At 42.5% G+C, this 26,386-nt stretch overlaps 1 protein-coding gene across 7 annotated transcripts in view; it reads left to right on the forward strand.

Annotated features, from left to right (window-relative positions):
* Positions 1–26,386, forward strand: part of Scaf4 (SR-related CTD associated factor 4) — a 57,555-nt gene that overhangs the window by 17,345 nt on the left and 13,824 nt on the right. For 2 of the 7 annotated variants that reach the window (XM_052158938.1, XM_052158940.1), the window contains exons 2-18: positions 4,645–4,728; positions 5,574–5,618; positions 7,876–8,037; positions 9,417–9,552; positions 10,124–10,263; positions 10,841–10,990; positions 16,054–16,247; positions 16,759–16,867; positions 18,345–18,725; positions 19,139–19,224; positions 20,094–20,284; positions 21,023–21,123; positions 21,554–21,667; positions 23,602–23,758; positions 24,855–25,012; positions 25,965–26,130; positions 26,245–26,331. In XM_052158938.1, coding sequence (XP_052014898.1) covers positions 4,645–4,728; positions 5,574–5,618; positions 7,876–8,037; positions 9,417–9,552; positions 10,124–10,263; positions 10,841–10,990; positions 16,054–16,247; positions 16,759–16,867; positions 18,345–18,725; positions 19,139–19,224; positions 20,094–20,284; positions 21,023–21,123; positions 21,554–21,667; positions 23,602–23,758; positions 24,855–25,012; positions 25,965–26,130; positions 26,245–26,331 — 2,461 coding nt within the window. The remainder of the gene's footprint in view (positions 1–4,644; positions 4,729–5,573; positions 5,619–7,875; positions 8,038–9,416; positions 9,553–10,123; positions 10,264–10,840; positions 10,991–16,053; positions 16,248–16,758; positions 16,868–18,344; positions 18,726–19,138; positions 19,225–20,093; positions 20,285–21,022; positions 21,124–21,553; positions 21,668–23,601; positions 23,759–24,854; positions 25,013–25,964; positions 26,131–26,244; positions 26,332–26,386) is intronic. The other 5 variants (XM_052158939.1, XM_052158942.1, XM_052158941.1 and 2 more) reach the window with 4 other exon arrangements.

Genomic DNA, 26,386 nt, shown 5'->3' on the forward strand with positions numbered 1-26,386 from the left:
AACTGTTTCCAAGGTGCTGTGGTAATCTGACACCCATAGAATAGGCACTCTGCTCAGTGCTGCATTAGTGCTCTGATACGCTTGTATGCCACAGTTGTATGATTTCTGTTGTGCCAATCATCAGTCTCAGCATCAGCCAGTGGCACAGCCAAACTTAGTAGGCAGTTGATTATTGGGTCTGTGTTCTGACTAAGAATAACAGATTATGAAAATTCAGTAACTGTAATCGGAATTTTGGATTGTCACAAGGTCATCCTTTATAAATCTGAGAGATTCCCAGCCAATACTGGTGACCTTGACAGGTTTGTTGTTGTTTGAGATTATTCAGTTGCAATTTGTCTGTAGATGAGTCAAGGAAGGACTAAATAGTAAATTATTTACTTTAGAATGAGAAAAAATACTCATAAATAAAAGATTAGCAGTAAATGTGTCACTTATTTTTACTTTCTATTTTGAGACAAGATCATACTAAGTTGCCCATGTTGGCCCTAACCTTGCAAACTCTTCATAGGTTCTCTTCTAGCTGCTGTCATGGACTTTTGTATTGTGCTTAGCATAACTGATTTTAACTAAGGAAATAGTTAGGGTTGGTACATGTGAGGAAGGGTAGGCATGGAGACCAGACCAGAAGAGAAAAAGTCAAGACAACTATTATGGACTCATTTAGATAATCCTGTTTGGAAGCTGAATTAACAATTCATAGGACAGTAATACAGTATTGTTTAGACCCAGGATCAAAATCAGAAACAGTTGCAGTGGGGTCAGTGAACCTAGGCATGCTTAGAAAGTAGTCTGCTTAGAAAGTAGACTCACTGTATGAAAACAGAAGGCTGCCTACTGAGAGCTCTGCTGTGCTCACAGAACTGAGATCTCAGAACCAGAGTACTAGTGTCATCCGTCACTTGACATTAACTATTCTGAGTCCCCTAACTCACTCTGGTCCCCTGAACACCCTGGGCAAACGAATGGGTTTTGCTTTTCTTAGGGCTGTGTACTACCCAGGAAAGAGTGTCCTACCCTGAGCAGCGCTTCCAGCCCTCTGAGGGGTTTGCATTCCCTGTCATGGTGGCAGCACTTTTCAGGGCTCAGATTCCAGAAAGTTTTAGTCCACTATGGCAGCAAAGGCATCAGACCATTCGCAGCAACTTAGCCATGTCACACTTAGCCCACTGGGGCGGGCCTCCTCTTCTTCCAGCCAAAGACTCTAGTAGGATAGAAAAGTGAAGCCGCGCGGTGGTGGCGCACGCCTTTAATCGCAGCACTTGGGAGGCAGAGGCAGGCAGAATGCTGAGTTTGAGGACAGCCTGGTCTACAGAGTGAGTTCCAGGACAGCCAGGGCTACACAGAGAAACATAGCTCAGTTAGCAAAGTATTTGCAGGGAAGAACCTGAGCTGAATCTTCAGGATTTATGTAGAAAGCCAGACCTCCGTGTGATTGTAATCCCAGAATTGAGGAGATAGACTCCCTGCAGTTGCTGTCCAGGGTCTAGCTTAGTTAGTGAATTCCAGGTGAGAGGCCTGTCCTTTTTGTTGTTGTTGTTGTTGTTGTTGTTGTTGGTGTTGGTGGTGGTGGTGGTGGTGGTGGTGGTGGTCAGGCTTTTGTTTAGTTTTGTTTTTTAAGATGGGTGTTTCCTCCCCCAGCCCCCCAGACAGGGTTTCTCTGTGTAGCCCTGGCTGCCCTGGATCTCACTCTGTAGACCAGGCTGGCCTTGAACTCAGAAATCCACCTGCCTCTGCCTCCCAGAGTTGCTGAGATTACAGGCTTGCGCCACCACGCCTGCCTAGATGGGAGTTTCCTAAGCAAGGCAGTTAAAGTTGTCATCTGCTTTCCACAAAGACACACACACACACACACACACACACACACACACAGTACTGAAGTAACTTAGGGCTGGGATGTTAGCATAGCTGGCAACTTGGGCCTTAGTATACTCAGCTGTAACATGAAATCATGACCTACCTGACTAGGGCTCCTAGTATTTCTCCCCAGATGATGAACACCAGAGCACATGGTTACCAGGAAAGCTTTTCCATGAAGGTAGGTTTGTATCTAATGAAGTTAGTGCTCTAGATAGCATGGACTCACTCTGACAAGTCAGTAAGATATTGGTAGCTATCAGCTTTAGAAAATATTTAAGATCTCTAATTTTGACATTTTCCTAAAGTATTTTTCTCAAATTATATCAAGTACAAACTCACAACTTTAGGATTTAAGAAAAGTTGGTAAAGGAGAGTCAAGGTTATTTAAAAAGAAACTTAGGTGTCCTGGAAACCTTATGTTGCTTACTGACTGGTAAGGTCATCTTTAAAGTTCTGAACATAAGCTAGGCCTGGTAGCACACACTTTAAACCCTAGCACCGAGAGGCAGAGGTAGGTGGGTCTCCGAATTCAAGACTAACCTGGTGTACTCCCGAGTTCAGGAATAGCCAGGGATATACAGTGAGACCCTGTCTCTAAATAAAATGTTTTAAGATGATCCTGCTGCTTCTCTGTATGCCAAGTATGCCATTTGTTGAACTTTTGAGTGAACTGTTTACGTGAGATCCTAAGCAGTTGGAACTTAGAGTCACAGTGAAAACCTCCTGTGCGGGATCTACAGTGTGGCTCAGTGAGTAAAGAGTACCATAGACGCTGAAGACCCTGAGTCTGTCCCTGGAACCCAGAATAGAAGGAGAAAACTGACTGCCTAAAGGTGTCCTCTGCCCTCCACATACACACACTGTAACAGGCTCACAGCCGTACTATCATCATACACAAGTACACACAAATGTAATAAACAAGACCATCATGTCTGTTAGACCCTCATAATTTCCTAAATGAGAGGACAAGGGCTGGCATGTGTTGTGGTTGTCCTCAGAGTGTTTGAAAGTGCTGTGTGCCTTTCTGGGTCTTAGGGCCTCCCTTGGCTCTGGTGCTCGGTCATGCAGTTCTTTTCTCTCTTGTACTGGACTGTTCTGCATCCCTAGCTTCAGTAGGCTCTGGGTTCCCTTTTTGGTTTTTGGTTTTGGTTTTTGGTTTTCAAGACAGGGTTTCTCTGTATAGAGTCCTGGCTGTCCTGGAACTCACTCTATAGACCAGGCTGGCCTCAAACTCAGAAATCTACCTGCCTCTGCCTCCCAAGTGCTGGGATTAAAGGCGTGCGCCACTACCGCCTGGCTCTAGGTTCCCTTTAGTACATCTTTTTTAGTGAAAGCAAATTTTAGAAGTGATGAGGTCACCTTGCTACCTTGTGCATCTCTTGTTAATCTTTTGCCTGAATATTGACTGTTGCTGTGTGATAGTCTGTGCTTTAATTTTTAAAATGATTATGACAGTTTCTTTTTACTTGAAAGCAGTAGCAACCTTGCATGTTCATTGGACTTTAAAAGAAATAATAACTTGCTATTAAAATTACTTAGTAGGTATAATCTCAGCATTAGACAAATACTAGCTTAGGTTTCAGTAAAATGTACTCTTGATCCATATTGACTTTTCTAAAGCTGGAAAAGATAGTAAACATGCTCTGTATGTTTATGAGTCCTTTTAGAGATTTTAAGTTGAAATAGTTAAATTTGTTCATTGACTTTTTATATAGCTTCACCCATCGCTACATCCTACTTTTTCATTTAGAGTCTTAAGAGTGTGTGTGTGTGTGTGTGTGTGTGTGTGTGTGTGTAGGTGCAGAGAGAGAAAAAACTTCAAGTGTCATACATTTCTAGTTTATCTGACTTCTCCCGGCACTGAGGTGACAAGGACAAGCCACCACACACCCATTTTCTGTGTGTGTTCTAGGGATCAAACTCAGTCTTGTGCCACTGAACCATCTCCCTGGGTGTTTTTGTTTTGGGACAGGGACTATCCTTGTCTGCTCTGAAGCTCACAGTCATGTGTCTGCCTCTGCCTTTGAGTACCAAGGAGATTAAACAAGGAGATTAGTGGGGGACGCTACCATTCCATCACTGACCTCCCAGACTTTAGACTGTGTACTTAATTCCAGGAATTTGTGCTCATAACCCTTCTGGTTCCGACTCTTAATGTCTTAGCTGCATTTAGTCTTTAGGGTAAAGAATATTCTGTGTTTGTCATCAGGGGATCGGATGGCTACAAAGATGCATTAAACTTAGTTCTGCTTGGTTCTCCAGACATGGACTAGGTTTTAAGAGAAGAAAGTTTGAATTCTCATACTAGCATCATAAATACTTGGAATGTTATAAAAGCATTTTAAATTTATTGTTCAACTTTTTACATATTTATCTGAATGAATCTTTGGGTTATGGAAATTCTCTGTCTCGGTAAGAATTGCAACTCAAATTAGTTTAAACATTAGTCAAATCGCACTCTTGCTCCACTGGGAGGAGTGCTGTTTTCTTTCCTTCCTGGTTTTGACTTTGATATACTGTTAGTTAGCTCTATGGCATTTTTAAATGACTTTGCCTCTGCATTTAGACACCGCTGTGATTTTTCTCTGCCGATTTCCTAAGTGACAATGCAGACATGTAAAATTATTGTTAGTGATATTGGATACACAGCCGAATTGACACAGAGTAGTTACAGACCTATGTTGTTCTCTTGGCTAATAGGTAGAAAGTCTTTGTAAAACAATGGGTGTTGACCTCTGAATTGACCTTGTCTTTTGAGTTATTTTTGTTTTCTTGTTTTTTAAGCTCTTCTCACTTATGGATATGAAACCTCCCATCTCTAGAGCCAAGATGATTCTTATTACTAAAGCTGCTATTAAAGCTATTAAGGTAAGAAAAATAATTAATTTAGGAATACTTTTAATTGTTTAATTATTATTAGTGGCAGGGATAGGGCATGCCATGGTGCACATGTGGAGGTTTGAAAACCACTTTGAAAGTCAGTTCTCTTCAGCCTTTCCATGGGATCTATCTAGTTTAGTTCACCAGGCTTCTGTAACAGGCATCCTTACCCACTGAGCCATCATGCCAGAGAATTTATCTTGTCAATTAAGTTTTGCTGAAGGTTTTTGGTAATACTGTGCATTTGCATTGTGACATCCATTCACAGCACTTTTCTATATTCCAATCCTCATAAACCAGCTTTGGGGAAAAAGTCAGGACTAGGCCCATGTTACCCAAGATCACATTTTAGTAAATGGCACAGTTTAGAAATAGTACTGCTTAGTTTTGGCTCTGTTTCTGTCCATGGTGAAATAACTTCATCCCTTGATGCATGAAGATTGATAATTAAAAAAGGACATTGGCCTTGGGAAGGAGTTTGTAGTTTTATTTTGATTAATTCCTTTCTCGAGATTTTTTATTTTATTTATGTATATGAGTACAGTGTGGCTGTCTTCAGACACCCCAGAAGAGGACTTCAGATCCCATTACAGATGGTTGTGAGCCACCATGGTGTTGTTGGGAATTGAACTCAGGACCTCTGGAAGAGCAGTCAGTGCTCTTAACTGCTGAGCCATCCCTCTAGCCCAAGATTTTTTAAAGTTGTTGATTGTAAATTATTTCTAAAGTTCTTGTGAGTTAATTGCTAATTTTGTAAGTTGAAAATTTCAGTGTTTTTGAATTGTGGAAAATATAGACATGTATAAACTGACTAATTTTATGTTCTTTTTCAGCTTTATAAGCATGTTGTTCAAATAGTAGAAAAGTTCATCAAAAAGGTAACTATTTCATTCTTGCATTTGTGTATGTGAATTGAAATTTGAACTCATGCTTCTGATAAACACTCTAGAAAAAAAAGCAGTTAACTGGGGTTGGAGCCATGGCTAAACCAGGTGAAAGCACTGGAGTCTCCTCCCATCCGTGCGGGCTGCTACCACTGTGCCAGAACTCCAGTTTCAGTGAGTCCCTATGCCTTCTTTGGGCTCTGGGTACCAGATATGCACATGGTACATATATATACATAAACAGGCAAAACACTTAAACATATGAAAAATGTTTTGTTTTTTAAGATTTATTTATTTTATGTATATGAGTACACTGTAGCTGTCTTCAGACACCCCAGAAGAGTGCATCAGATCCCATTACAGATGGGGGTGAGCCACCATGTGGTTGCTGGGACTTGAACTCAGCACCTGGAAGAGCAGCCAGTGCTCTTAACTGCTGAGCCATCTCTCCAGCCCACAATAAATATTTAAAAAAAAAAAAAACTTTCTGATTTTCTTTTTTTAAGCATTGAGAACTTTTAAAAGATATTTTTTTCATATTTCTGCCGTTTTTTGAGTTTTGGTGAGAAAGAAGTTGGTGGTCAGCTCTGTCATAGCTGAGAATAGTGTTTATTCCCAGCCCTAAGAGGCCTGCTGTTCTATACTCTTTGCCCCATCCGCTCTGTTGACATTTAATTTTCAGGTGAGTTTTTCAAATGAGGTTACTTTTTATTTTTCCTGACTTTCTCTGTTACCATCATGATTAAGCTGTTTTTAGTTGTGTGTTGTCTTAAAGTGTGTGTGTGATTAGCATATATTTCTCAGGAGAGAATGGTCTTAGGTTTTTTTTTTTTGTTTGGTTTGTTGTTGTTGTTGTTGTCTCTGTGTAGACCTGGCTGTCCTGGAACTCACTTTGTAAACCAGGCTGGCCTGGAACTCAGAGATCTACCTGCCTCTGCCTGCCGAGTGCTGGGAATAAAGGTGTGTCCCACCACTTTGGTGGGCAGTCTTCAAAGTCTTAATCCTTTGTGCCATGAAGTACATACATAGTAGGGGTTTCCATCAGTTAGAAGCTTCTTGTAGCAGATCAAAGGATAACGAAGTAAATGGTCAACGTGGAGCTCTACACATGCGTCTGCCTCCAGTGACTGCAGCATGTACATCTCAGTCTGCTTGTGTTTAATTGATGTGGTGTACATTCGGAAAGAAAGTGGACACAGTACTGGTTGCGGACTGATTTCCTACTAAGTGTCTTATAATCATCTGCAAAGTAACCCTCCATGAGGTGGTTACTATGGTTTGCCTATCTCTGTTTTCTTTTGTATTGAAAATGCTTCAGCGGCTGTCCTTTAAAAGGAGATGTACATATGGGTTGTTTTCTTTACATACATCCTCATGTCAAACAAGGCTTTATTTTGATTGCCTTCCACGTATGTTTTTCTTATTTTTTGTTTTGTTTTGTTTTTTGGATTTGGTTTTTTTTTTGAGACAGGGTTTCTCTGTATATCTCTGGCTGTCCTGGAACTCACTCTGTAGACCAGGCTGGCCTCGAACTCAGAAATCCGCCTGCCTCTGCCTCCAAGAGTGCTGGGATTACAGGCGTGCGCCACCACCGCCCGGCAATTGCCATGCATGTTTTTCTAATGCTTGGTTGGTTGGTTGGTTTGTCAGATTTATAGACCCAGATGACCTCTCCTCTTACTTTTTATTTTTCTGGCACAAATTTTAACAGAAATAAAACAAGCATGTTTAAAAGTCTGTTTTAGTAGCTTCAAAAAATTATTCGAGACAGAGTAACTGAGGTGTAGGAAAGTGGGTTGGCAAAGTGGCTCTGGAAAGTCTCAGAGGTGAAGTCAAGGATCTGGGGAAACCAAATCCTGGGAGTCTGAAGTAGCAACGAGTGTCGCTGCTGACAGAAGGCTGGAGCTCAGGAGCAGCTAGCTTCTGCACAGTACACAGCGATGTGTCACGCTGTGAGCTAGCTGCCTTATATGTGAGATAGTGGGTGTCGGATGTATTTGGGCTTTCTTTATTTTCCTTTTTCCTTTCCTTTCCTTTTCCCCTCCCCTTTTCCCCCTTTCTCATTTTCCAATTCCCTAGACAGTTTGACTGTGTAGCCCTGGTTGGACTGGAACTCACTCAGTGGACCAGACTGGGTCGGACGCACAGAGATCCACTTGCCTTTACCTCTGGCATGTCGGGTGTGGAGGTGTGCCCCGTGCATCTCCTGATTTCACTCTCCTTGGACTGAGCTTGTCTCCTCCCCTTGCAGTGTAAGCCAGAGTATAAGGTTCCAGGCCTGTATGTCATCGACTCCATCGTGAGACAGTCTCGGCACCAGTTTGGAACTGATAAAGATGTTTTTGGGCCAAGATTCTCTAAAAATATAACTGCTACATTCCAGTATTTATATCTGTGTCCATCTGAAGATAAGGTAATTTCTTTTATATGTTGAAGTTCATGCTGTTTGAAGCTTGTTATTTATGTTACTGGATAATATCTTCGTGTATGGAATTCTTGAATTTTAAGTTCAGTTTTTTCTACTGTGGTCATTTCCTATTCTTGCTTCTGTGTGAAATGGAGGATTCACTTGGCCTCCTCACAAGGCCTTTTATAATGTTGAATTGTGGAAGGAGGCAGAGTTATAGATCCTGAACAGAACAGGGCTCGCTGCTAGGAGGGGTGGGGGTGGGGAGTACCTCCTCAGCGTATGGAGCTTCTGCTGAACAGCTGTAGCTGTGTGTTGTACACGGAAAGTTTCTAGAGAAGATACATTTCATGTTAATACCCTGCAGTTACAAGAAACTAAAAAGGCTTGTTCAGGGAGCATTATCTTACTCTAAAGAGCACATTGCTAGTGGGTATGGAGACATGGAGCCTTTGATCTCAGCACTTCCTGGGCAGACTGCTAATAACAGCAAGCCGAAAGCTGCAGAGGTGAGACACGGACAGCTCTGTGTGAGGGGTAACACTTACTAGGTTTGGTTGGGTTTGGTTGGGTTTGGTTGGGTTTGGTTGGGTTTGGTTGGGTTTTGGTTTTTCAAGACAAAAGTTTCTCTGAGTAGCCCTGGCTGTCCTGAAACTCACTCTGTAGACCAGGCTGGCCTCGAACTCTGAATTTCTCCTGCCTCTGCCTCCGAAGTGCTGGGATTACAGGCCTGTGCCACCACTGCTGGCTTTTTGTTGTTGTTGTTGTTTTTTGTTTTGCTTTGTTTGTTTTGTTTTTATCAGGTTTTTGCCTACTCTAGAAGACACAGAATTATTCTTCCCCAGCATACATGCATGTAGGTGATTAATCTGCAATGAGGCTGCAACACACACACACACACACACACACACACACACACTTTCACAGAAAGTAAAAAAGGAATATGAAATATACACACACTCTAAAAATGTAGGAATTCACAATAAACATCATTAATACTAATGTAACCTGCTGCTTTAGTTTCCCTAAATTCTTAAAGAAATTATGCAACAGAAGAGGAAACTTCGTTGGTCAAACCAGAAAAAGAGGAGGCATGCCCCTTTCTAGAGTAGACATGCTGAATTGAGAGAGCCATTGTGGGCATTGCAGCGTCTGTGCTGAGAGATGGCTCTCGACGTGTTTACCTTTCTTTTTATTTTTGCTTGGTATGGATTCTGTTTATGTTCCTTTCATTGGATTATACCATCAAGAAAGGGTTAATTAGAGTTTAATGGGTAATAAATCTGATGGGTTTTCTCCCTTATGAAACAGTAATTCTCTTTAAAATCAGATATACATTATTTCTATAACTATTTATTGTATGTTCATTTTCTTATATATAACAGAGTAAAATAGTTCGTGTGCTAAATCTTTGGCAAAAAAATGGAGTGTTCAAAATTGAAATTATTCAGCCTCTTTTGGACATGGCAGCAGGAACTAGTAATGCTGCTCCAGTAGCAGAAAACGTCACCAACAATGAAGGTACCGTGCATATCTGCTTGTGACAGAAGGTCCTGCAAGGGTACTGGCATCTGTCTGCCTTCTGTCGCTCTGCCTGTCTAGGTCTGTTTTGTCCTGTTCTGGTTTGTTTGATTTGTTTTATGGTATTTTCTTTTATTGTTCTTTAGCTGTCTGTTTTCTAAGGGTGTGGATTCAGTTGAGAGGGAGGGAGGGTCTCTGAGGAATGGGGGAGGAAGCCATAATCAAAATGTATTGTAACTTGTCAGCATTTCACAAAATTTTAACAAAAGCAAACAAACAAACAAATAGAATAGAGTTTCTGTATGTGAAAGGTTTTGTTTCTGTGCTGGTAGAAATTCCTGTGGAAGAAGACTTGATTTGTATTTAGAAGGCACAGTTTTTTTTCCTGTGTTTTTACTTCAGATGGGAATATGCCCTTTGTCGGTTATATGGTGTATGTCTAAGTAGCCACAATCTATTGATTTTGATGTATGTTGAACTAGACAGAATTTTGTTTTAGCAGCAAAGCTTGAAGGACTTTTAAAGGGAAGTATGTTGACTTCAGGAGGCCTGACACCCTTTGCTTTTTCAGGCTCACCTCCACCCCCAGGGAAAGCCTCCTCTGAACTTCCACAAGCTCCCACAAACTCCATGCCTGCTGTGGCACAGCTGCCCAGCTCCGACGCCTTTGCTGCTGTGGCTCAGCTGTTCCAGACGACTCAAGGCCAGCAGGTAAGCATCTTGAGGACCGGATGAGGCAGAGCAGAGCTGCTGTGGGTGTCCTGTCCTCCTCCATATATGCACCTCGCTGGGGAAAAGGCCTTCAATCAGAGCAGCCTTTACCAGGGAGCTAGTGACTGTGAGGACTTAGGGCTGCCAAGGAAATGGAGCGGAAGAAGGAAGGAAGGAAGCGAGTGAGTGAGCGATCGAGCAGACCTGTGAGAGTTGAGAGCCGTTGGAGTGGCAGGCGTTGTTCTAACCGTTCTAGTACTGCTGACTGATTCATGATGATACGGAGTGAACTGTGCTGTATTTCTAGAAAACCTACTGTCACAATTCCATGTGTTTTCTCTCCTCTTTGAGCCTTGTTTGTATCGTTGGGATGGTCAACATACATTTCTGACCATAAGCAATGCACACTGTAATGTGTTCACTCACAAACCCAGCATACGTTAGTCAGAGCTGGGTGCTGCCCCGTTACTTACACCTGTGCTGTTCTTAGTCACACTGAAGATTCTTTTCTTTTCAGTAAATTAACTTTGATGATGTTGCTTTGTCGTGTGGTTTATCAGTTTTCCCGTTCTTTAAGCTTCAGCAGATCCTTCAGACTTTTCAACAACCTCCAAAACCACAGTCTCCCGCCCTTGACAGTGCTGTGATGGCTCAGGTTCAGGCTATCACAGCTCAGTTAAAGACAGCTCCTACACAACCACCTGAGCAAAAAACTGCATTTGACAAGGTACGCTCCTCTCACATCACCCCACTGTCTGTCTCCCCAGGGCAGCCTACGAGATTTCTCTCTCCTGTAGCTTCTCCGGGTTGTTCTTTTGTTTGTGGTTTGGTGATTTTTTTTTTCTCCTCAACATCAAAATGTTTATTTTTCCTGGTGTGTGATGCAGGCTCGTTATAAAACGTTTACAGAGTAAAGAAAAGTGAGCAGAAGGAAATTGTTCACTAACCCACTGGTACTTCACAAATACTTAGTTCCTGTTGTATGTTTCTCCAGAAGTCATGGAGTGTGGGCCTGTGCTGTTGTTTCATTCTTACTGTCAGGTCCGTCCGCATTCAGCCTGGATGGTTATGAAGATCCCAGTAGACGAGGCGTCTGAGGTTACCTGTTTTGTTACTGATAGACATTTGCTGTTGCTGTGATAACCGTAGTTACCATGTCTGTGACGGGAGTCCAGGGAGGCCTTCAGCATCTTTCTGCTCACCCGGGGCCTTGCTGTCCTTAGAAATCCTGTTTCTGTGTGGCTGTGACCAAGTACCCAAGAGAACAAATGGAAAGAGGGAAGATCTATTTTGATTGTTGGTGTCAGAGAGTTGAATCCGTGGTTGCAATAGAACCATGTGGCAGATGAACCTCTTCAGTTTAAAGGGGAGGGAAGAGGCCCTGGACCAGGTGAAGCTTTGAGAACTATGCCCTTGGGGACTTCTTACCAACATTTTCTCCACCCCAACACCTCCCCTCAAAAGAAACACGCCACTGACTAGCCACCCAGTAAATGTTAAGCCTGGGCCTGTGGGGAGCATCTGAAAGGGGCTGTACAGGCTTGTTTAAGGTGGGGGGGGGTAAGGGGGGAGGGGGAGTGCCATAGCTCTGCTGCTGTCTCTTGTGGTTTTCTTAGGTTATGGTTGTCTAAAAGTTCTTGTTCTGGTTTCACAGTAAAAAAAAATATATATATATAAAATCATAGCATTAAATTACATGGTTAACATCATGGTCTCTAAAATTTATGATTCTGTCTAACCTAAGATAAAAATGTTATTACCAGTAATTAGTAATGATGTGGTAGATAAATTCCAGTTTTCACTATTTTATCTCGGTGATTAATGAGTTACTACTGACTTTAAGAAAGACTGGGTTAAATCTTGAGTGAAAAAAAATGAGGCTAGAGAGATAGAACAGCTGCTGAGTACTGCACGCGAGCAGCCCAGCCTGAGTCCCATGCCCAGGGCTGCGTGGGGCTCGCTGTCACCCAGGCTATACCATCTGAGACCAGAGTGAGAGCAAGGGCAGTCATGAGCATGCCCAGTGTAGAGCGCGCGCGCACACACACTCTCGAACCTGTGTGTGTAGGGAAATGGAGTACAGAGTTCAAAGACAAAGAAGTTCAAGACCAGTTTGAAAGGTGTGTTTGCATGTGTGCATGCAGGTCTGTTTCCAGGTACAGGTGGTCAGAAGTTCCTGTGTAGATGGTGTTAAAGTATTAATCCCTTGGAAGTTTCTCTGTTGATGTCTTATGTTGTTTCTTTATTCCTTCTGGAGTGGATTCTGTTCTATGATATGGTTCAAGGTTTTGGATATTTTGTTTGTTTCTTTGGTTGTTTTTTTTTTTTTCTTTGCTTGTTTTTAAAAGATTTATTTATTTATTTTATGTATATAGTGCACTGTAGCTGTCTTCAGACACCTGAAGATCACCATCAGATCCCATTACAGATGGTTGTGAGCCACCATGTGGTTGCTGGGACTTGAACTCAAGACCTATGGAAGAGCAGTCAGTGCTCTTTAAGCTTTTTTGGTTTTTCAAGACAGGGTTTCTCTGTGTAGCCCTGGCTATCCTGGAACTCACTCTGTCAACCAGGCTGGCCTTGAACTCAGAAATCCGCCTGCCTCTGCCTCTGCCTCCCAAGTGCTGGGATTAAAGGCGTGTACCACCACTGCCTGGCTTAGTCAGTGCTCTTACTGTGAGCCATCTCTTCAGCCTTGTTCAAAGTTTTGTTAAGTGTGTATATTTTATTTATTAGAATACCTAATTTACCCTTCATTTTTTTTATTATAATGTCTTACTTGTGATCACGTTTGGTACTTATTTGCTTGTTTTTTGGACACTGCTTGTCATAGCAATGTTTATTTCTGCATCTTAGTGGTTGAAGTAACATGTATCTGGTGCTGGGGATTGAACTCAAAAATCTTAGCATATGCAAATCCCTGACCACCCAGGACATAAATATATACTTATTTCCAAATGTACCTCTGCTTGATTTTTTTTTTCTTTTTTCAGGCTTAGTGGTACTGTTTGAGGCCTTACATATGTGTTCTACAATTAAACCACAAGTGTCATCTTTTCTATGTGTATGTTTGTATGTATGTATGTATATGAACCATGTGCATGCCTGGTTCCTATGAGTGTCAGAAAAGGCATCAAGTTACCTGGAACTGGAGTTCAGATGCTTTTGAGCCACCATGTGGGTGCTGGGTACTGAATTGGGTCCTCAGAAGGAGCTGTCTGTTCTCAACTGCTAAGCCATCTCTGTAGCTCTATGGGAGTTAAATCAGCAGTTTAAAGTTTTTTTTTTGTTTTGTTTTGTTTTTTCAGGTAGATGAGCAGGCTATAAGTCCATATAATGTTAGCAATGTGGATCTTCCTGAGAACATTCCAAAGGGCAGGAGACTAGAAACGGGCAGGGTTTCTGTGCTGTGCTCCTCAGAGGGCTTCTTCGGGAAACAGTTCTTCGGGGAAAGATCATGTCCAGGGCCCACTTTTTTGGCAGGGTGATCTGCTACATTCCTGGGCTATTGATTAAATGACGTGATCTAAAGTATTTTACCTCCGCAGTTATCGCAGTAATGTCTTTATTAGGTTGGGCCTGATAACTGGTGCCTATATTAGATATCAAATCAATACACAATTACCTGTCACAATGTACCTGTCAGTAGATGGTGCCATAATGCATCCTTTAGCTTTCAGATGTTCTGAGAGTCTCTCCTGCAGTGGTCATCTGCCTTGGTGAATGGTTCTCTTTGTATAGGCTATTAGAACTTTTTGTTTCATTCATACGTGGGCTTTGAGTCCTTTGGGATCTCTGGGTAGTACTGTTTGTCGTTCTCTGTAGCATCTGCTGCTGTTACTTTTCTTCTTATATACAGCAGTGGAAATGCTGAGTAAGACCATGGTACGCAGTGGTTTTACCTGAAGGAGTTGTTTGCAGAAAGAAATGTTATGCTGGGGTAATTGTATGGGTGTGTATGTTGTATGCTCTGTGTTCTGTGCTCTTCATCGCAGTAAAGCCTGACTTAAGCTAGACACTGGGAGCACTTACTCAGATCTCTCTACATCTTCCATTTCCTCTAAACCACCAGAAATAATGATGATAGTAATGATAACAATGATAATAAATAATAATAGTAATAATAACAACAACATTGATGTTGGTGGTGTGGGTGGTGGTGGTAGTGGTGGTGGTGATGGTTTTCTCCAGACAGGGTTTCTCTGTATTGCCTAGGCTGTCCTGGAACTCACTCTGTAGACCAGGCTGTCCTTGAATTCAGAAATCCCCCTGCTTTTGCCTCCCAAGTGCTGGGATTAAAGGTGTGCGCCACCACTGCCTAGCTCCAGATATTATTTTTTTAAATGAGAGATTTTTTAAAGGTTTCAAATCTTTTTCGAGATCAATATATATGGATATTAAAATTGAAAAAATTGTATCTTGTTGGTACCACAAGTTAGAATATCTGCATAGTACCTGAAATATAGATTATATTCAGAAAATACTAATTGCTCTTTAATAAGGATTGCTGCTGTGACGCACATCTTTAGTCCCTGTACTTGGGAGGCAGAGGCGAGCAGATCTGAGCTTGAGGCCAGCTCCGTCTACAAAGAGAGTGCCAAGACACCTGAGCTGTTACACAGAGAAACCCTGTGTCAGAAAAAAGAAGAGTTTTGCTGTTACCAAACACTCTTTACACTTGGTGTAGTTCTGTGTAGTGTGTTGTCTAAAGAAAGCCCATCCTTTTGTGACTTAGAAATCTGTTCATAATGTACACTGGAGTTACAAGGCAGAACAGTACAAGAAGTGTGAGTTGGGAACCTGAGATGGAAACCCCTGAGCTTTGTAGGCATAGTTGGAGAGAAAAGTTAGCTGGACCTCCTGAGCCTTGTCTATGTCAAGTATGAAATCAGATCTCTGTATCAAAGATTTTATTATGATTATAAAATGTATAATCCCTCTAAAGGAAGCCACAGTAACTGTTTAATGTCTTACATTCCCTTTTTAAAATAAGCTTAATTTTTTTAAAGTTATGACGAGAGTGATTTATGTGTGGCATGGTTCACATGGAGGTCAGAGAAATTTTGAGTAGTCTTTTTTTCCCCCTTCCACCTTTGCTCGGGTTCTAAGGATGGAACTCAAAATGTGTTAAGGCTTGCAAGACAGGCAGCTAGCTTACCTACCAACCTACTGCACTGGCCCAATAGGTTTTATTTTAAATTATTGTTCTAATTCCATGAACTTACAGATTATAGCTTTTGTTGTTTGTTTTAAGAAAGGTTTGGGGAAATTGGTGTGAGCTGTGAAGTTTTGAGAAAGAAACTTTAAACAGCTCAAGAGACTCTCCGGCCCTGTCCTACATAAGATTTTTCTTAGATTTTATTAGTATATCCTTGCCTGGGCAGCACATGGCCATATGCATTTATAGGGACAGGGTAAAGTCTGTGGTTCAGCACTTGAAAGCATATATGTCCACAGAACTCCAGGAGTTTAGTTTATCTATAGCAACTAGGTATTCTAGATAACTGTACTGATAAACTTACTGTTAAATAAACAGATGGGGGGGGGGGGAAGAACACTGCTCTTAGCATTGGAAAAGGAGAATAGAATTTAAAGTTGTATTTTTTCTAACATGGCATGGATGTCAAAATTGTCTGTCTTTAGACTATGGCCCCCAGAACATGCAAGAGAAAAAGAAATTGTGTACATAGCATGTGGGGTATGGCTGGTGCAAGCGTGTTATTTCTGTAAAGTTTCTTTTTTAGTGACTCAGCCTTTGTTTTAAAATGGAACATTGCCTGCATATTACAGAAGCTGCTTGATAGATTTGATTATGACGATGAGCCAGAAGCCGTGGAAGACTCAAAGAAAGAGGATGCTGCTGTTCTCTCCACCGCAGCCCTCGCCACTGCTGCGCCTCCCGCGCCCACTGCGGCCACCCCTGCCATTGCTCCTGCTGTGCCTGTACCCTCTGCTACCTCGCCCCCTCCTCCACAGGCGCCATTGTGAGTTCTTCTTAATGCCTTGATAGCTGGCAACAGTTACAACACATAATCTAAGCAACAATTAGGAATAAAAACACAGTTCAGTGCAGACTTTGTTTTAAAAAATTATATTAAAGAAATTCCTGGGCTGGAGAGATGGCTCAGAGGTTAAGAGCACTGATTGACGACTCATCCAAAGGTCCTGAGTTCAATTCTCAGCAACCACATGGTGGATCACAACCACCCGTAATGAGATCTGATGCCCTCTTCTGGTGTGTCTGAAGGCAGCTAAGGTGTACTCATATAAATAAAATAAATCTTTTTAAAAAAAAAGAAAAGAAAAGAAATTCCTATTGGGAATAGGAATTCCCAACCTAATAACCTTATCAGAGTTAGAATTTTAAAATGTGGCTTTTATGTTGTACTAAATTTGTTGATTGCTTGTTACTCCAGAGTGACATTCTGCAATATAAATGTGACTTAGGGCATTAGGTGCTTTGAATGAATAACGAAAGTGCTCCCCTTATTTTAGTGGGTACCCTGGAGATGGCATGCAGCAGCCAGCATTCACACAGCCTCAAAATATGGACCAGTTTCAGCCTCGGATGATGCCCATACAGCAGGATGCCATGCACCATCAGGTACGGGCACACTTCTCATAGTGACCTTTTTGTCCTTCTGAGCACTGCTGCTACTATACAGTTTGCTAAGGAGGACTGCAACTCCAGTGAGGCCTGTGGAATGGCAACTGTCTTGAGTTGCTTTTGATTTTAATTACAAGTTTATAAACATGACATCTTCATCTAATAATAATAGGTATTTTAGTTAAAATAATTTAGTGGCATTGACCTTCTAAAGAAACCTACTAGACACAGTTCTTTCCTTTGCTAGAGTCTCTTTCCTGCATGCTGTGATGATTGGACACTATAGAGAGTTTTCCATTCTTAGTGTAGGTGGTGTTGGTAGTATAGATCATGCAATAAAAGCAGAGAGTTAACAGGAAATACTGTAGGCTCACCTTGCTGTGAATCTCAGTTAGGGGTGAGACTTTAAAAAACAAAGCTTGCCCCACCCCCATCCCCATTGTAATCATTCCAGACAATATGTGGAGATTTGTTTGATTTTTAAATCTGTAATTACTTTTATGTACAGCTAGTCTTGGGAAAACCTCCCACATTCATAGCCTGTGTAAAGAGTCTCCAGGTGAACCTTAGTCTCTATATTGTTTCCAGATCAGTTTTTCATCTGGTAACATGTAACTGGTACAGTGGTTTTTAATGACTTGCTAAGGAAGCCTGTTTAAATATGAAGACAATATAAGAACATACCGCTAGGTGTTTATTAGACACATACTACGGACTATTTCTGAATGTTTATAAATCATTCCAGAAGGTGTTTTGTGGCATGATTGGTTGTATTGGTGCTAGACGTAACTGTACATGCTGAAATAGCAGGTTAGCTTTAACTCTGACTATTGTGATTTTATTTAGAATTTTAAAAGTTAATTATGTCAGGAGGCCCTTTGGTAACATTTAAAATTACATACTTAATTGGGTGTGGTGTCAACACCACATAACATTTGAGCAGCTGAGACAGGAGGATTATGTGTGTCAGGACAGCCTGGACTGCACTGTATATATGACCATTGTTTTTTTGTTTTGCACTCGTTTGTGAGATGAAGTGTTGTATGTGGCTCTGCCTCCATTTGTAGACCAGCCTGCTCATCAATTCACGGCAACTCTGGTGTACACCATCATGCCTAGCAAACACGGGTTTTTTTCAAGGAATCAAAAAACCATTTCTTATAGCCATTTTTCCTTCTGAAAAACTTAACTGTTAAAAAGCTGGAAGAAGTCCATTTGCAATCGAGCACCTCCTTGGCTACGGTTAGCCTGTCATTGCCACCTTATGTACAGAAAGCTGCACCTTAAATCACTCAGAATTCTGAGTGAGTTACAGAACTTGTCAAGTATGTCATACTTGAATGTATAATGATGGCTTAGAAAAAAGTTATGTAGAAACTGGGTAGCTTTTCTCAATTAAAATGTATTGAAGTTTTTCAAAACTATTTTTTGTTGCTGATACGTAATAGATTTCACTCTTTTTTTAAAATGAAAGGTTCCACTTCCTCCTAATGGACAGTTGCCAGGATTTGGGCTCATCTCTGCACCACCTCCATTTCCTCCCATGCCTCAGCCTGGGATGCCTCAGCCTGGGATGGCACAACCTGGGATGGCACAGCCTGGGATGGCACAGCCTGGGATGCCTCAGCCTGGGATGGCACAGCCTGGGATGCCTCAGCCTGGGATGGCACAGCCTGGGATGCCCCAGCCTGGGATGGCACAGCCTGGGATGCCTCAGCCTGGGATGGCACAGCCTGGGATGCCTCAGCCTGGGATGCCTCAGCCTGGGATGCCTCCAACTCCACCAGTACAGCCAACTTTCCAACCAACTTTTCAGCCACAAAATGAGCCCCATTCACAACAGCCACATCAGCAGGTGATAGTTTCTTAGCTTGATTTACACACTTTCCTTATTGTTTGTTTTCTGGTTTTGCTGCAGTGTGATGAAGATGTTTGGCCACTTAACTATCTCTATCCTGGGTGCTCCAGGGGTTTAGTGGAGGGTCCATGTGACCGGCCGGCCGCTCTGGAGTGTCGGCTTGAGCTAGAGGGAGGAAGAGATTCAATCAGTGCCTAGTTTTAGTGTTAGTTGTTAAAATGATATGTGATTTATACACAGTAACTTCCACAAGTAGAGGACTTTCCTCTTAGTTTGCATACACTGTGAAATGTTTTGTTTTTAGTCAATGGTTGCTAGTAATCATTCGATCCAAGAACCAAAAAATTAGTATGTATATGTATATCTTATGATTTCTAAATTTCTGATTTTTCCAATTTTTTTTTTTTAAGGAGATGGAAGTAGAGCAGCCTTGTGTTCCAGAAGTGAAGCGGCATGTGCCCGAGAGCAGAAAGTCGAGATCCAGGTCAGCATCCAGGTAACTTACAGGATGGCTCTGGTCTGAGGAGACTGGGAAGCCTCATGACACTGCTGCTGCTTGTTGCTGTTGTTGTTCCGTGGGGTCTTACATATGCTGTACACACACTGAGCAAGGAACTCCATGTGTAGACTTGGCTGGCCTTGAATTCAGAGTAGTTCACCTCTCCCTGCCTTCTGGGGCTTGGATTAAAATGATGTCAACCATGCCCAGCTTTAGGTTTTTCTGATATTCAAAATGTTAACAGTTGGTATATAAGGAGAAGGTATTAAAATAATAATTGGTTTTTCTTTTGATTTCTAATCAAATCTGGGGTTGTAGCTAAGGCAGAGTGCCTCATGTGCCCAAGGCTCTGGACTCTATCATGAGCACTGCTTGAACTAGGTCCGGTATTGCGCACCTACAATCCCAGCACTCAGACATCAGACGTTTGAGGTCAGCTTGGTATGCATGAAAAGTAATAGTAATAATCCAAGCAAAATTGTTTTCAAGTCGGAGTCACCTTACCCACATTTTGCTTGAGTGACTTAGTACCCGAGTGTCTCCAGGAGTTGTAAGTTGTGCACTGACAGCAGAAGTCGTAATAGCATAGCATATTGACGTCATAGTTCACTGTGTTCTTCAAAGAAAGGGTTAGGAGCGGCAGTGTTCCCGCCCTGATCATGGACTTCTCAATAGGTTGTGGGGAGTGTTAGACGCTAAGAAGCTGGCAGCCTTATTTATTTTGTCACACCCTTGCATTCCCTGTGACTGCTTTCTTGCAGATTCAGATGTTCACTCACATACTTGTGGTTTTCCTTAAACTTAATATGTGCATGTTTCCCTTCTTTCTCTGTGTGCTATCCATCTTCTTATTGGATACATATTAGGTCACCAAAAAGGAGAAGATCTAGGTCTGGCTCTAGGTCTCGGAGATCCCGCCACCGTCGGTCTCGGTCTCGGTCCAGGGATAGGCGCCGACACTCACCTCGTTCTCGATCTCAAGAAAGACGGGATCGAGAAAAAGAGAGGGAGCGGCGGCAGAAAGGCCTCCCTCAGATCAAGTCAGAAACTGCAAGTGGTAAATAGTGAACCTGTCTTCATACTTTATTGTTTTTTCCCATTGTGGGTTTAAGATATGTTATGACTGTTAGCAAAGCCATAAATGAGTCGTTATCATCCAGGTTGAGCTTTATCCTGAATAGATCTTCCATATGTGTGTCTGACTCAGGTACTACACGGCCTTTCTAGTACTTCCGCACACACAGGTTTGTCTTTCCACTAGCACAACTACTTCCCTCTTTGATGAAAATTCCATAGTTTATAGACTGTTAGCTTGGTTGTCGTGTTTTAGAACATATAAAGTAGGCATCTTCTGTTGTAAATCGGTAACTATTACAGTTGAAATAGTGATAGTGAGCAGTAGGTGTTTAAAACGAGGCTCATGCATAGGAGACCCCATACAAAGAAAGCAGCACTGAAGCTAGGGAGGGGTGGCTGCTGGTAAAGGCTGGGCTGTGTGTGTGTGGGGGGGGTGGGGGGTGGGGGTGTGGGGGTGTGTGGGGTGAGAAATTGAGGCTCTAGCCTTGCTCTGTCCTGGCTGGCAGACAGTGCCTGCTTGTCAGGTCTAGTCACACAGAGACTGCTGCTTTCCCAATCCTTGTGTCCTAGTTTAACTTTTAAATACCTAAAAATTTATATATACTTTATAAATGGGATTTCTGATTTAAACCTTTGGCATCATGGTGCCATGTAGTGATGACACTTATAATGTGTAGTGCTCCTGATTGAAGTGTTTTAATCACTAATTTACTTTCAGTTTGTAGTACCACACTGTGGGTGGGACAACTGGACAAAAGGACTACTCAGCAGGATGTTGCCAGTCTCTTAGAAGAGTTTGGTCCAATTGAATCAATCAATGTGAGTACTTAAGTGCCCTTAGGGTGCTAGCTAGGCAAGACGTGCTCTGTTGTTTTGAGACGAGGCCTTGAGCTCTCAGCTGCAGGCTCATTTCAACCTTCTGCGCTGGACAATGGTACTTATGTTAAAATACCTTTCTAGGAAAGTAATAGAATGTGCACACTCTAGTTAAGACCAGACTTGAATTGTCAACATTTAACCCCACAGCTTCTTTCTAGGAAAGTAACAGAATGTGCACACTCTAGTTAAGACCAGACTTGAATTGTCAACATTTAACCCCACAGCTTCTTCCCTGGTTCTGTGGTTGGTGGTCCTGGGAGTGGAAATGCTGAACTGCTCAGTGCTTGGGCTCTCCCTTAGACTGGGGAGCACCGATGAGAAGGGGCAAGGCTGTGGCTCAGTGGTCTGACCTGCTCTTTGATTTTGTTAGATGATTCCTCCCAGGGGTTGTGCCTATATCGTTATGGTTCATAGACAAGATGCATACCGTGCCCTGCAGAAACTGAGCCGAGGAAACTATAAAGTGAACCAGAAATCCATAAAGGTACAGTTTGATCATTTATAAAGGGTTTTATATGTAAATATATTATTGTTGGGGATTTTCTTTTAAACTATAATTTAGCTGCTTGGGCATGGTTTGAGGCGTAAAAGCTACCCACTAAGAAACATTACTGTTAGTTGACATAACATTTTATGTAACTTCTTTCTGTTTTTTGGTTTTTCCAGACAGGGTTTCTCTGTGTAGCCCTGGCTGTCCTGGAACTCACTCTGTAGACCAGGCTGGCCTCGAAATCAGAGATCCACCTGCCTCTGCCTCCCAAGTGCTATGATTAAAGGTGTGCCTCACCACAGCCCAGCTAGTTTTTTGTTGTTGTTGTTGTTTTGTTTTGTTTTTTAAATGCAGTGTATTCTTATCCAGCTGTTCTTCTCCCCCAGCTTCCTCCAGGTCCCACCTCCCTCTTCTCCATGCCCCTCACCCTACCCACACCCCAATATGGAAGACAAGCAATAAAATGAGCGGGGAAAGCACAGAAAATAGTATACCCTTCCCAAAATTAGAGGCCAAAACATACAAGCAAAATGTCACTGAGACAAAAATGCCCACCGCAGCTGGAGATAAAAAAGTCTACCCCTGTTTCGATCATCCATGCACTGCTGGGTGTGGGGCCTGCCCTGAGGGTAATAAACCCAGCAAGCTCTATTGGGAAAACTAATGTTGCTTTTGCAACCAGATGTCTGTTTGAGTAACTTGTTGGTTAGAGGTGGGAGCCTGTGCTGGCTTCTCTCTCGGTGGGTCTCCGAGCTGGCAGGACCCCGAGCTGGCTTGAACCTGTGCAAGACCTAGAGAAGCTGCTCTGTCTTATTTCGTTGGTGTATCTGTGTAATTGGAGTTACCGCAGGCCCTCCCGCTCTTGAAACTTGTCCACCCTCTCTTCCACCTAGTTTTTGGATCCTGAGGGGAGGGTTCAGTGAAGGCAGCCAAGGTTGCTGGGTCTCTGCTATTTCTTATCAGTTGCAAGAAGAAGCTTCTTTGGCAGCTGCTGGGGCAGGCGTGGTGTATTGGTAAGGCGGAGTATTACTAGGAGTCAGTTCATTGCTAAGCTGACATAGCTTTGTGTTGTTTTGAGACAGGATTACTTTGTGTAGCCCTGGCTATTCTGGATTTTAGTCTGTAGACAAGGCTGGCCTCGAACTCACAAAGATCTGCCTGTTTTGCCTCCTCTGTGTGTTGGGATTAACGGTGTGCACCCCCCCCCCCCCAGCTAACATAACAATCTTATTGATATGATTTATTTTTTTAATAAAGTGGTAGGAATTTAACTGGAGTTCTTAGTATATGCTAGGTAACCATTATGCCTCCAACCACCTTATTTATTTATTTACTTATGTACTTATTTAGAAACCAGACTCATACAACCCAGGCTGGCTTTGAACTCCTGATCTTCCTCCTGAGTACTGGAATTACTGCGTGCAGCTCCACGTCTATCTAGCTCTAATCGGTGCTTTAAAGGTGTTTTCTAGTAAAATATTTTCTTCTATAAAAATGTGGATATTCCACAACTTACGGTTTACCACCCCTTCTTAGAAAGGGTGGTGTCTGTGAAACAAATGTTGACAAAGGTAAAGAGAATTAGAAGCGTGCAGACAGCTGCCCTCTGAGGACTCAGATTCAGTGCTGCTGCAGTCACTGCCTGGTTCTTCTCAAATGTAGACTGCAAGAAGATACTGCCCTAGCTGTAGCACGTGCTAGCCAGGTGTGCTGGGTGTGGTGAATGTGGAGAGATTTCCATCCCGTCAGTGGGGAGACAGCACAACAGTTCGTTAATCTGATTAGTGAGGAGAATCTTAAGTCCTCTGCAGGGACAGCTGGTCCAGGCTGCCCCTGGCTGCCCTGTTCAGAGGAGTAGAATGATGGGGAGTAGTGAACGGAAGATTTATGACCTTTTCCCCTTTCTGTGTGTGTTTCCACCATTGTAGATTGCCTGGGCCTTAAACAAAGGAATAAAGGCAGATTATAAACAGTATTGGGATGTTGAACTTGGTGTCACTTACATTCCGTGGGACAAAGTCAAAGCTGAGGAGCTGGAGAGTTTCTGTGAAGGAGGCATGTTGGACAGTGACACACTTAACCCAGGTAAGCAGACCCTCTGCTGACAGAGTACAGTCCTATAATCAAATGTAAGTTTATGCTTTGCTTCAGTACCAGTCAGGAGACTACCTCTCATGAAAATTGAAGACATTGTGATCTTTCTCCATATATCATGGTCAGTGGAGAAGTATAGACACTGTAGCTATCGTGAGGCTCGTGGTTAAGTAGAACTTTGCACTGAAAACAGGCTGCCTAGTTCCCAGTGTACATGGTCAGTACAAGCACAGAGCCCCCCCAGATTAGAACACTGTCAGCACAGAAGCATCTTAGGGTTGGGCTCTTTGATTAGAGACGCCGTCCTAGTACAATATGATGACATTCAACTCTGTATTCTCTCTCTCTCTCTCTCTCTCTCTCTCTCTCTCTCTCTCTCTCTCTCTCTCTCTCTCTCTCTCTCTCTCTCTCTCCCCCCCCCTCACAGACACACACACACACGACTAGAAAATTGAGTTGTTTGTGGATACAAATATTCTGAGTGCCAAATTAGTAATAAGATTGCTGTGGGAATAAAGGATGTGTAGAGTGTTGACAACCAAAAACAGGGATGCCCACCTCCTTAAATGTTGCGCAATGCTTTCACTCTTTACTTTCACTCAATACAGAAGCCAGATTGTATTTCTCTTCAGGCAAATAAGCCTACCGTGTCTGGGCGTGTGCTCGTGGTCAGGATGACAAAACTAAGCCAGTGAACCCTGGGCGTCGTGGTCCTAGGAGGTTTTATTGGCGACATCTTCCTTATCACGAAGATGAATAACCAGTAAAGCCATGGAATACAGAATGCAAACATAACTTTCTGGATTTTCCTTCCTTACAAGATACAAAGAGGTGGAAGGGACTCTGAGTTGTTACTATTAGGGAGTGACTGGGAGGAAGCGTTAGAACTAGAAGTGTCTGCTGCATCCATCTGTGGTTCACCTGATTTCTGTGGTTTTTTGTTACTTTAAATAAATAGTTACTAAAAATAGTAACATGAATTTGTTTAGTGAAGCTAATATTTTCTAATCTTTAGTTTTCTTCTTTATTGAAAGTTTTACATGAAAATGGTAAACATTTTTTTTTGTTACATTTCTTTAATTCATAGATTGGAAAGGCATCCCCAAGAAGCCTGAAAATGAAGTTGCCCAAAATGGAGGTGCAGAAGCCTCCCACACAGAGCCAGTGTCACCCATACCTAAGCCTGTGGCTGTGCCTGTCCCTCCCATCCCTGTTCCTGCGCCTATAACAGTGCCACCTCCACAGGTAAGGGATTGAGAACATGGTGTAAACCTTCAAAGGTCTGCAAGACTGCTTTTGAAATCTTACTATTCTCTCTAAAAAGTGAGTAGACAGGCATAGTGCTTTTCCCTCTTTGGTATTAAATCTCTTTGTAAACTCCAGCTTTTTTTCCACAAATGTTAATAAAACCTGATTAAATTTAGATTGCTTCACAAGTGTGTGGATTATTCAGTGCCCTTGATTTATATTGTCCTAGAGATGAAATCCAAAGCTGCCCTGTGTTCACCTCTTAGCAGGCCTTCGTTCTTCACGAGTTGCTGTGTTCTGAGCTCAGACACACACATCCGAGCCCCAGCTGCTCTGTGGAAAATGTTATGTCATATTTGTTTGCCGTTTTGCCGGTTTTTTTTTTTGTTGTTGTTGTTGTTGTTGTTGTTGTTGTTGTTGTTGTTGTTGTTGTTGTTGCTGGTGGTGGTGGTGGTGGTGGGTGGGTGGGTGGGTAGGTGGGTGGGTGATTGGTTGGTTGGTTGGTTGGTTGGTTTTTTAAGACAGAGTCTTGCCACATAGCCCAGACTACCCTCAAACCTTTTCTGTCTGTTTCCTAAGTGCTAGGACTACCTGACCTATCTGGCTTATTGATAGTTTTTAAATTTCAAATTGCATTTCTTAGGTGTTTGGTGTCAGACACCACCACTGATTCTGTCTTAACTTACTTAACCTCATACTTATTTCAAGTAGGCATGTTTCCAGTTTAGAAAGCTAAAATAACCAGGAAGGCACTATAGACAGTTGTATAGCCATCCTCCAGGAGAGAACAGAGCTTAGAGTTAAGTAGGCACGGGTTGCCTACTTACTATCTTTTTATTCTAGCAAATGTAGTGGTATAATGAGAATTTAAGAGCGCCTGCTTTTCCTTTCTAGGCACACATACACTGTATTTGAAAGCTGCTAATTGTGGTTTTCCTTTTCTTCCCAGGTCCCACCACATCAGCCGGGCCCTCCTGTTGTCGGTGCTCTCCAGCCACCTGCGTTCACTCCTCCCTTAGGAATGCCCCCTCCAGGCTTTGGCCCTGCTGTTCCTCCTCCTCCTCCTCCTCCACCATTTTTGCGCCCAGGATTCAACCCAATGCATTTACCACCAGGTACACTGACTTGACTGAGAATACTCTATAGGCTCTGAGATAAAGTCAAGTAGCAGGAGTTGATGCGATTTTTCTTATTCATAGCAGGAGTTGATGCGATTTTTCTTATTCTAGGTTTTCTTCCTCCTGGACCCCCACCTCCTATAACTCCACCAGTATCCATTCCTCCACCTCACACTCCACCAATAAGCATCCCAAACTGTAAGCATGTCTTTCCTCTATGCTGACTTGACGTCTTGGAGTTGGGTAGGAGGGA

The sequence above is a fragment of the Apodemus sylvaticus genome, chromosome 15 (genome assembly GCF_947179515.1).
Source record: "Apodemus sylvaticus chromosome 15, mApoSyl1.1, whole genome shotgun sequence".
NCBI lineage: Eukaryota > Metazoa > Chordata > Mammalia > Rodentia > Muridae > Apodemus > Apodemus sylvaticus.